The 12,234-nt window shown below is 44.8% G+C and overlaps 1 protein-coding gene across 1 annotated transcript in view; it reads left to right on the top strand.

The window, feature by feature from the left end:
- The first annotated feature begins 529 nt into the window (after nucleotides 1–529).
- The window catches only part of arhgef17 (Rho guanine nucleotide exchange factor (GEF) 17), a 45,593-nt gene continuing 33,888 nt past the window's right edge, over nucleotides 530–12,234 (top strand). Inside the window, exon 1 of the mRNA XM_086125153.1 lies at nucleotides 530–5,895. Coding sequence (XP_085981279.1) covers nucleotides 781–5,895 — 5,115 coding nt within the window. The 5' untranslated portion in view covers nucleotides 530–780. The remainder of the gene's footprint in view (nucleotides 5,896–12,234) is intronic.

The following is a 12,234-nucleotide window of genomic DNA, read 5'->3' as shown; positions in this document are numbered from 1 at the left end:
ACTTCAGTCGTTTAACCTCATCTTCAAATGACCAGCCCTCATAAATCTCTCTGTCATGCTCAGATTTAGCCTCTGGGGGGAGCTGTATACAAAGTGAACCAAATCATAGCGTGTAATTCCACTTTCGAACAAAAGGACACGCAAAGCAGACTGAGAAGCGCGACGGAGACTTTATTGTGGACTGAAAAGGAACCGTGGATGCTGTCAATATAGTACATTCACCAAAGTGCTGTACAATAGGGATGCACTGGCTTGAATCTAAAATCAACCAAAATGAAAGAGAGTTAACTTTGTTCTACCAATTGGCATAATTCTGTTGCAGCGCCGTCGAACAGCCATTCAGTACGCAGTATCTACCTCCTCTTATCAAAAATAGAGGGATGTGGGGGGGCTTTTCCTCTCTATCCCCGAGGGGGTTATGACAGCCCCTATCCCCTAGTCCCGCCCACTCCTTCTTGCCCTATCTCAGGCATTAACATGCACAGAAAAAAAACACAAGTCACGGAAATACAAATTCCAAAATAGAGAATCCACAAACAGTTCTGGGGAAAGAACAGACTGATGCGAGGGTGACTTGCTTAATGGGCACACGTTTAGCCAACGATGAAGAGTTGGCGAGCACACAAAAAAATCGACTGTGGAATCGCCAACATGTGAGTTTTAACAACTGACGTTCGCAGACTTTGGTAAAAGTTGTTGCATTTCGGTTGCGAGGTGCATAATGACTTTTAATTCAAAGAGGATGCACCGTGCGGCGTGACTTAAAGACAACTATGAAAAATGGCAGAGAGACACAAGAGGAATGCATCGGTGTACCGCAGCGTCTCTTTTAAGAATTTGGGCTCGCGGGGCGCCAACAAAAGTGAGGAGGTACAAGACAAATGTGAGTATTTGGAGGCAGCCGGTGGCTCCCTTCCTCTTGAGCCCAGCGGGTCAGAACAGCGTCATGTCAGTGCGTCAAGAAAAGTTTCCAAAATCTCTGCCACCACAACCACCGGGACCGCAGAGCCAAAGAAAGCCTCCTCCGCCCCTCTCTCCTCCATTTCTCCCTCTATCCGCCAGCTCACCGAGAAATTCAGTAACAGCAGCAGCAGTTGTAAAAGTGGGGGAGGAGGAGGCTCCGAGAGGACCAACAACGCCTGGCCGGGAGACGTTACAGCAGTGCCGCGTGAGAGCAGCACACTTCCCCGCGTCAGAACCTCCAGGAGGAGCAGCTCTCTATCTCGACTATCCTTGCACCAGGACGGCGGCGGAGCAATCTTGACGGACAACAAATCTTTTTTGGACAAAGTGCAAAAGTTCAACTCCAGCACGGATTCTGTCTCTGGTTCGGACTCTGAGAGAAGAATTAAAAGTCGGACTTGTGCACTGTTAACAAACGACAACACTGGTAAGAAAAAATCTTGCGCATCTGATCCCCAAAACAATTGTATTTTCAATAATGAAGAGGACGTCACGATTAATGGACCTTGTAAGTCTCACACAATTTACCCATCCACACATTGCAGTGAATTTGTTTCCCTGCATTCTGATAAATGGCCCAGTGTGACAAAAATTCGACAACTTTTTGATGAGAGACAGAAGCAAGGCCACAATTATGAGAATTTAAGACTGGTTGGTAGATGTGATTTAAGCCAGCGAAGCAAACCTGAGGGTTGCCCTCTTCTGGATAAAAGCAGCAAACTCTCATTTTACACTTCAACTAATGAAGCCAAAAGTCCATATTTGTCTCAGGCGAGCTTAGTTGAAGGACAGAGCCCAAACAGCACTGCTGTCAACCAGACACTTTGTGAAACTATGGACTTGCGCTCCAAAATATATGAGCAGCAGTATATGCTTGATGAGGAAGAACACTTAACTTCAGGTTATTGTAATGACAAGATATGTGGTAGAAAAAACATTCAAAACAGTAGCATTTGGAGTTGTTCTCAGGATTGCCGTGATCAAAAAAGTAGCGCGTCTCCTTTCAGATGTAACAGCCCCAACTCGGTGGCAGAGGCTTCCCCTCAAACTCCCACACTGATCGAGTTGACCCCTGACCCTCACAGTGACCTTCAGACCTCTGCTACTACTTCTTCTCGGCACAGTGTGGTGAGCCAGGACACCTTTTGCGCCTCCTTTCTTCAGGAGCCAATAGTGAGGGAGAGAAGGGTTAGTCAGGGGGTCGGGCTGGTGAGGGATAGTTTACATTCCTCACATAGCTCCTCTACAGCTCCCGACTCTCCCCCCTTATTCCCCCTCTGTGCTCCAGCTCTAGATAAAGCCATTACCTCCTTCTCAACTGTACCTTCCTCCTCAGCCCCTGCCAAATTTGACTCTCTGCGTAGCTCTCGCTGGAGGTTTAGCTCTGGAAACGAGGAGGAGGAGCATAGCAGAAGAAAAAGAGAAGGTGCAGGCTGGAGTGGCCCCTCTCATCCTTTTGTTGGCATCAGTGGAGGAGAAAGGGGTGTCACAGAGCGAGGTGAAAGTTATTTGTCCCGCACTAAAAATGGCCGGTGGAGTGCGAAGGGCATCGGTAAATCTTCGGGCAGTGAGGAGGAGAGTCCTGGTTCTTTAGGACCATCCAGTAGGGAGGCTGGGCGGCGCCGCTCTCTGAGAAAAAAGAAGCGTTTCTGTGGTGGTGCTTCAGCGACAGGCCGTGATGATCGTAACGATCGTGATGGCGAATCAGACGACAGCGACAGTGAGCCCTCCGTGACCATGGAGCATTTGGATAAGCCACGCCATGCGACCACGGGAGGAGAGCTAGTGCAAAGACTGTCACGGAGCCACTCTGCAAGAGAACCCACTTTTCACATGAACAGAACCAAGGTGCAGCAGCAATGGGAGCGCATCTCTTCACCTGTGGCATCCTCAACACTTCCTGCTGTGTCTCGAGTATCAAAGGTCAACATCCCCCCTTTTGGCTCCCGTTATAGCAGCCGATATTCCAGCACTGAGGCACTGAAGGTGGAGGACCAACAAAGCTGCAGCAACCGTGGAGCAAGCAAGTTTTTGCACACTGGTGGAGACAACACTGCCAGAAATGCTTCCTCATCTATGTTGAGTAAAACGTACTATGGGAATTTTACCATGTACCGTTCCCCTAGCTTTGGACATGGGGATAATTTCCCTCGTACCCAAGTGCGGACTCGCCCCAAGATTGTGCCCACAGTCACTTCCCCTTCTGGGGTCCTCGCTCGAGAAGGAAGATTAACTGAGGCCATGAGATTACAGCAGACAACAGGAGAGGATAGGACAGGTTTAAAAAATGGAATATCCAAATCCAACCCCGATATCACAACAGAAACAATGACACTGCTAAATTTCCTGAAATCAGACTCGTCAGAGCCAAAGGTGCGGAAAACTAGTGAGGAAGAACAATTTGGACTCTGCCCACAGAGTCACAGTGGGACCTTGTTGCCCGCTGGTCGTCGCTTGTCCCTCAAAGACTTGACGGCTACGCTGCGGCGTGCAAAGTCCTTCACATATTCTGGTAAATCCCAGTCAACTCTGCGTTGTTACCTGGCAGGTGGTACAACCACAAGAAGCCCTTCCGAGCAACAGCGTGACCTGAATAGAGAGAAGATTGGCAGTAGTGCGTCCCTGTGTGACAGAGAAGTAGAAAGCGATGGAGGTGACTCAAGGATTGGAAGAAGACAGAGGTTGTTGGATTATGGGTATGATGACGATGACGAGGAAGTGATGCCAACACCATTGCAAGAAAGATACGTACAGGAAGCCCGACAGGTTATTCAGGATATCTGTCAGATGAGCACCAGAGAAGACGATGATATTGAGATGAAAAGTCTGAATGACTTTGAAGTTCAACAGAGAATCAACAAAACAGATGAAGAGAAGAGAAAAGGAATGAGTTCTGAAGGTGAGGCAGAAACAGACAAAGGGGCTGAATTTAAGACCACAGCGGCAAGAGATAAACATGAGAGGGAGAGAGAGAATGGGGAGAGGGAGAAGAGAGAGAGGGATGGACAAAGTATGCAGCCGGAGAAACTAAACAGTAGGGATACAGACTACCAGGAGAAGGTGCCGAGACAGAACAGAGAGACAGCGAGAGCGTTACTGAAGGGGGACTCGGAGGAAAGCGTGTGCTATGACCGTTCCGTGGATGAACTTTCAGGCCATGAGTCGAGTTTAACAGATGAAGGGATTGTAACAGAGCCAGAGATTGGTCCTAGTGACCCATCCGAGAGGGCTTTGTTGGAGTTAAGAGGGGTTAATTTGGGCTCGTGCATTGCTAGGGATGTACTCGGGCAGCCTGTCACCATATGGAAACAATCAGCGCTCCATGAAGAGAAAGGGCTTAAGGAGGAAAGAGAGGAAATGATGGAGAACAATACTGGCTGTACGAACCGTCTGAATGAAGTCAGCATACCTCTGTCCTTGCTTCACCCCTCCTGTCTGGAAGAGAGTGACGGCATTATCACAGACTCCATTGCTGGGCTCAACTGTGTCAACACGACCAATGATGAAACCAACAAGAGTAAAGCTGTACTGCAGGCATCTTCTGCTACTCCAGGAGGCCTCGAAGCACCTGCAACCCCCAGTGCTGTCCGTCGAAGACGCAAGTTCTCCCCTCCAGGTAACATGATTGCAGCCTCAGAGGTTTGTAACAGTACCACAGACTCAACAACAGCAGCTGAAGCAAATGGGGAGTCAACAGTCTATCGCTCTCTAAGTGATCCTATGCCTCAGAGACACTCTTCTGTGGTAGAGGAGGAAGTTTTTTCCTCTGTTGACAGCAACCTTTTAGGGTCTCTTGCTCTCAAAGGCGGAGGGCTACCCGACACCCCTGCTATACCTACCTTAGAATACAAAGGAAGTGTGGCCAGTGACTTGTCTGTATACAGTGATGGCGGACTTTGGGAAGAGGTAGTTGGTGACTACAGTGGTGTAATCAGGAGCATTGTGGCTGAGCCAGGAGCACTGAACAGACTGATAACTGATGATCATGGCAATGGCAAAGCTCCCAAGAAGAAATCCTTTAGTGACCCCAGCCGACGAAGTGATGCATCTTTGCTTTCCCATCATGACTCTCAGTTTAAAGGTCAGTCCGTCAGCACTGGACCAATCAATGAGCTGGATCAGACAGGTGCGATCCCAACTTCCAGCAGCGAGCCAATCCTGAACAAGCATAAAGAAAAACCGTGGGAAGTAGAGAGCCAGCCTCAGGAGGGCATAACCACACAGTCACATGATTGTCACCATGGAAGTAGCAACGTTGACATCATGAAGGCTCATTCCCAGTCACACCATCCAGCCTATGGGGACAATGTTGTAGATCAAGGTGGACAAAAGAAAGCAGAGGAGACAAGGAGGTTTAATTTTGATCTCAAGCTTGCTGAAGCTTTATCTCCTAGGATAGCTCGACGATCCCCTAGAAAGCGCCCAAACAGGTTGGCTCAGTTTTTTTCTCACGAAGACCCATTGGAGCTCCCAGAACTAGATCAGCAAGATGGTCACCGTGATACATCTGAGCTCACACCTCCTCTCCCCTCATCCAAACCAAAGACCAGACCTAAGCATGTAAGACATGCCAGCGAACCTGCTACTTTCATACCCATCTCGCCTCCTCCACAACCACAACCCCTCAAGGAAGGGAACAGTCTCTCAAACCAACCTACTGGAGGTTCGACAGCTCTGAGGAAGAGCCCAGTAGACAAGGTTCCATTTCTAGAGGATGTGACCCAGAAATATATTCTAGACATCAACACTCCTGAGAGAGACACAGACGGTTCAGGGCCTCTCCCTGGGGATAGGGATGGGGCTGAAGGTTCTGTGTCTTCATCTGAGGGGCCCAGCGGGATATTCGCCAGTCAAATGACAGGAGCTGTACCTCAGAAGGGTTTGGACCATGCACCATCTGCAATAGCTCCCCAGAGGACCAAGCCTAGAGTGGTAAGTCCACATTTACGTTGTTGTTGTTGTTGTTTTTGTAGCAGGCCTTTGACATACACCTTCGAACAGCATTGTACATATTTAAAACACATCTTGGGGTTTGTTTTTGTGGCTTACTTTGACTAGACATAAAAGAGACAATGAATTATGAGAGCTGGATATTTTGACAAAGAGAGTGTCACATAAATATTTTGTCACATTCTGGTAATTGCTTTAGAACAGTCCGTAATATTATCTGGAACAGTTGGTGCTTTTTTTTATGCTTACAGCTGACAAGTGTGTATGTGCTTTTAGCAAGTTGTGTTATTGTGAATTACATGTCATATGGTGAGTGTAAGAATGCATTTGCAAGACTGCATTAGAGAAACCATTACGGTCTGAAATGTGTTCAACAAACATCAGAGGATGTTAGTGGTCTGATTAAACAAATGTCAGAAAGACGGCATTAAGCAGCGGGCCAAGCCAGTCAAGTGCATGTGTCTGTTCATCTTTATTTGTTCCATTCAATATGAATTGTAGCCAGTTAAGAGAAAGAGAGGACACAATAAACAGTTCAGTACCGCTCAGAGATGTTTTTATAAGTGATGTTCAGTGTTGGCTAAATGCTTTTATCATATTTTAGCACAGTGCCAAGCTGCCCAGTCAATTTGGGCATAATAGTGTCCAAAAAGTGCATATTAAAGTGTCTGCATTTTGACCTGTCAGAAAAAAAGAAGTCAGCACTTGCTGACTGTTTTCTTTGGTAACTTTCCTCATGCACTGTTGTCGCTGTAGTGATAGAAGCAGTAGCTGGTGAATGACCTCGGTGTGCAGGAAATGGCTTTAGGAAAATAGGAAGTTGTTGTGGTTCCAAAAGTGTTTGATGATGTCGAATACTACTGGCTGGCGTGAGCATTTGAGCACTACTTTGAGTGTGTGTGCGTGTGTGTGTGTGTTTTGTCTTGAGTCTACTCAGTATGCATATTGTTAGTCTGGAATATATCAATGCCTTGTTCCCAACATGCTCTTTAGAGCACTGCCCTGCTGCAAAGTGTGTTTGTGTGCATGCAAGTGTGAGGGGGAGATTTGGACTGAATGCAACACAAACTTTGGCAAGCCATGACAGAGTACAGACAAGATGCAATATGCGAAAGAAGAAACAACAGCTTAGGGGAAATTGTTGATTGTGTTGAATGGAGATTCGTTCTTTTCATTCTTAAAGCTGCTTTTTTTTTGCTTGTAGTTACACCTTGTCTTTTTTCGTGCTTTATTCTTCAGCAAATGATTTTAGGTCTGCGTTTTCGTTACATCTTGCTTTCCTTCATTGATTATGTTGTAAAGATTCTCCCTTTCCTCTCCCCTCTCGCACTCTTTCTGGAACATAGCAGTGGAGTGAGATCATTTGTCTTAGTGTAAGCAAACCAAGCCAAAATATCAGGTAGGAAGATGGTGGGAGGGAGTTGAGGCGGGGGGTGGGGGTGGGGGGGTTTAGAGCAAAGGTTTTCTGGCTAAAGGAATGGAGACTAGAACTGACACAGTGCTGAAGAATGAAACCATGACTGAGGAGTACAAGGGAGGGGTGAGGCAAAGAATCGTGATTGTACACATCTCCACTGAACCACAGCAACAGGATCTGATCAAAAGGAATATCCTAATGACCACTGTGACAGGTGGAAGTTTTAATGTAAAAAGTACTGTGTACCGCTAACATAGAACTAGGGATTAATATTTGATAAAGTTTCACTTGGAAATGACTAATCAATCGTTTTTGTATTTTTTTTTCATGATTATTATTATTTTTTAACATAATTCCTTTTAACCAATGGTTTAATCTCTCTGACAGTTCCGAACTTCAATATCCATGTTGCATTGCACAACACATCCAGTGTTGCATTGAGCAGAATAATGGTACCTGAAGTTGTGCCGTAACGGAGGTCTGGGTTGTCTGTGTGGATGTTGACATTGCAGTTTGGCAAAGGCTGATAGTATACCACCCTATTTAAAGGCAATCCAGATATTTCATCAGTAAATATAAAAGTTTGTTAAAATTTCTCATATTTACTTGGCCTATGTCCATGTGAAAAAGGGCATAATTAACAAAGCCTGCATTTTCTGTCTTTTGGTCAATCTGCTGTTCGCACACTGGAACGTCTCTGTTGGAAAACCGGTCTCATTATTCACAAAGAAATACACATGGAACACACCGCTCAGCATATCAAAGATTCCATAGCTCAAACCAAAACAGCTTATTTTTCTGGTCTTATCTCTCTCAAATGCTGGCAATAATAAAATACTTTTTTTCACTCCTTTACAATATCTTCCAGCTACCCAACTCTCAACCCACACACATGTACTCATCTGATACCTGTTGCTTCAGGTGTGCCCCAAGGCTCTTTCCCAGGCACTCCACTCTTCATTATCTTCAATACAATACAATACAATACAATACATCTTTATGTATATTAGGCTTTCACAACCTCCTTGCTCTTGGCGCCATTTTACAAAAAAATCCTCTCTGCAAACCGAGCATCTCATCTCATTCCCTCCATCCTCTCTCGGCTCCTGTTTATCGGAAATCCAGGTTCACTGATAATTTCTTGAAGCATAAAATCGATATTATCCAAAGTGGCAGTTTTTCCATCTCTGTTGGTCACTCTCTAGTTTCCCTCTCAGGTCAAGAGTCATCCTAGACAGCACACTATCTCATATATATATATATATACAGTATATATACTGTATATACACACGTACGAAATGTTGCTGTTTGTGGTCCAAATGATGAGTGAAGTAACGAGGAGAAGAAGCAGAGCTCGACATCCACGTCATCCTTTTGGATGAGCGCTAAAGGTTGTGTTCATTTCTTTGGATTCAGGATGGACTTTCTGTTTTATTAGACCACCCAGCATGAAACAAATGCCTCCCCTCTTGACTGATGTTTTTCTCTCCCTCCGCATGTAGTCATGCTGACAAGGGGCTAGTGTTTTTACCAGCATCAATCAACTTCATTTGTCTGTTTGTAGGATTGTGTAATAGCTGCTATTGTAAGTGAACTTGTTAGATGGATTAGGGCATAGACAGACCAGTAGAATGTGAATCATTTGGGCCACGCACAGCAAAAATCTTTGTTCTCCACTGATTGAGTGTGTGTCACTGATGATTGAATGAGGGATTCATCTGGAATGATGAAGGATGTTATTGACTGTCATTTCATAAAATAGGTATCTAACCGCTGCAATTGGCTGGCGGCCAGTCCATGGTGTTTACCACCTCTCGCACAAAACTAGCTGGGATAGGCTCCAGCTCACCCGCGACCCGAACAAGGACAAGTGCTATAGGACATGATATCCATTGGACGGTATCTGACTCATTTGTGTGTGCCTTTATTTATTTATTTATTTACTTACTTCATTGGCATAGTGCACATTAATCAACACAAGAATAAACAGTGTAAATGCGCCGGACTTAGCATAAAGGCCAGTTTTCAGCCGTAGTCCCAAGGTCTAAAATAACACAGTGAGACACATAAAACTTTAAGACCACAATGACAGAAATAGTGTGTGCGTGTGTGCGCGCGGGCGTGCGTGTGGGCGGGCGGCCGGCCGGTTCTCCTAGTGTCCACTTTCGGGCTTGATGTATCTCTCGTACATTTGTGTATAAATCTTTGCGACTCTTGAGGATGTATACACAATCTTATCATGAAACATGCATTTTCAGTGGAAAGTTGGAGGGTCGCCAGGTCTTCACAATTGGCCAATAGTATTTTAAAACCAAAAACTTTCCCACTGAGCCAGCAGTGACAGGAAGACAGGCACAAGGTTATTATGATTATTATTATTATTTTTAAATGAAGATCAATGAAGTCATGTTGTCTTCATTTACATTGGTTTATGGCCCTGTGACAGGATTTGTTTATTGTGGGACAATTTGTTTATTGTAATGGGATAAGAAAATATTACAATGATTGTAAATTATTTTAAAAAATGAGTAACAACTACTGGCCCCTCGCTTGTCATCAGCAGACATCAGGTCATTCTTTGGTTTGTGTACTTCTTACCTATATTCCATCCACTTAGTGACATCACCTGTTACATTTTCCCGTTGCAATAAAAAAGGAGCTGTGTACCCTTCTGATGGATTTTAATCAAAATATAAGGTGCAGTTTTTAAACTCTGCAGCATTATATCTCGATGATAACTTTATTGACCAAAACATGTCAGTTGCATTGATTACAAAATAAAGACATCTGTGATTCATACACCCTGTCATCTTTACTAGGTGCATCTTTGAGGTATAGTTCATGCCATAATAGTTCATGGAAGTATTTCTGGGTGGGGGGACAAAACATGCATTGCCTACTGCCATGCAGCGTCTGCAAACAAATGTGGCACTCCTTTCAAAACGTCTGTGGGAAAAGCACACTGGAGGCCTTTTGGTTGGTGACAGTTGTAATATTCTTTCGTGACCTTTCCCTTCTAAGGACTGCCCCCCCCCTGCTAAGAATTTGGACTTTTTACTCAAGTCCTGCCAGGATAAAGTCAGGAAACTTCAGCCCTTTTTAACATTTGAATAATATTAGCATGCCCTCATTGTGTGTCCGTCGCAGTAGCTTTCCTCCGGCTGGTCTTGCGCTAACTGGCTCAAGTGTGCGGATCCACCCTGTGTAATTACAGAGCACTTTGCTTATGTAAGGAAAGTCTCCTCTGAAACAGCACTTTCCAGCTCTCGAGCTGTGCTCTCTCAGCTCTTTTCGGCGCACATACTGTACTTTAGCATACAGTACATACTAAAAGGTGTGTTTGTGAGAATTCCGTTTTCGCTCGGCTCTTACATTGATAGGACGACGGGGCACAGTAAACCTCTGTCCCGTGTGTTATGTTTTGTAAGATGTGATGTTAAAAGATGCATAAATCCACATAATACATTCCGTTTAGACGATTTTATAACGTAATAGCAATACTGTGCATATGACCCTTCAGCATAACCAGTATTTTGACTTTCAAAGCATTAAATCGGTTTATTACCATATAGGAACAGTTATGGAATATACACAAACTATAAAACACTTTGTTGAGGGGTGATGCAAAACACAAGGAAGATGACATGAGATTTTGGGGAAGATCCCGATGAGAGCTGAGATAGAGGAATGTATTTTCAACACTTGTCATCATGGTGGAGTTCGAACCGTGCTTGACTTGACCTCCCCTTTAAAGGGCGTTAAAATGCTTTCCAAATATATATAAATTGTGTAAATCAGGTATGTCATTTTAAATTAAGAAGCTGGAGAATGGAGAAAACTGGGATCAAAGGTGGTCTAATGTATTCCTTAGCAACACTACTAACACTGACCAGAAATAAATTAAATTTAAACGGCCCTTACTTCATTTACTATGACCGTTATAATCATACACACAATACATAATTATAATTGCCCTTGCATTTAATTATTATAATTTTGTGAGTGTTCGCAGGCTCCATAAAATGACAGCTACAGTTAATATGCATACATTAGTTCGAATCCGATTTTTCCCCATGTCGCTCTCCTCGCAACCGGTCGACAAGTACAGAGCTCAAAAGTCACTTGTTCACTTTTTCACGTCTGAAAACGATCTCCATGACAATCGCCATCAGATGGGAGAAGACGACAAGAACCATTAAGAGCGAGAAAGTGGTGTCTTTTGTCATGCGAGTTCAAATGTAGGATGAATGATAATATTATGTAAACATATTGCGTTGACTGCGTCACTAAGCCAATCACACAATAGTGCAACTGTGGCATCATGGGACTGTGGTCAGCTCCATCTGTCCACGCACACACACACACACACACACACACACACACACACTGTGGGTTGACTGGACCCTTCAATTCATTTCTCTCACTTGTCTTTTGTCATCCAGTCAAACATGACATACAGCATGACATGCATCTGCCACCATCCTTCCCCATTTCTTTCCTCCTACTTTTTCTGTCACCCGCTCCTTCGCCCATCCTATGGCATCAGTGCGCCGCTTTGGATCATGCTCTAGCTGCCAGTTGAGAAAGGCATGTGAAAATGGGAATGCAAGACGCTGGAGGTCTCGCAGTGCTGTACAGGAATGGCTGCTGGGATCGCGGATCAAAGCACAAGGAGAGGAGGAAAGTGACTGGGGCGCAGCTAAGCTCCAAGCAGCATCCCAGGCAGGTGTTATGTGCGTGCGCGCGCGATGCGGTGTGAATTCATCAACATAAGGTTGTGATGCACGTGATGAATGCAATGTTTCATGTTCTTCCTGTGCAGCTGATTTGGGTTTCTCATTGAGGATGCCGTCATGATGGGAGCCCGTTCGTGTCTTCTTGCTTGCACCCTTGTAAAAGTCATT

Source organism: Hippocampus guttulatus, chromosome 12 (genome assembly GCF_054856545.1).
Source record: "Hippocampus guttulatus isolate MCC_2025c chromosome 12, RoL_Hgut_1.0, whole genome shotgun sequence".
In the NCBI taxonomy this organism is placed as follows: Eukaryota; Metazoa; Chordata; class Actinopteri; order Syngnathiformes; family Syngnathidae; genus Hippocampus; species Hippocampus guttulatus.
This window is presented reverse-complemented; position numbering and strand designations above follow the sequence as displayed.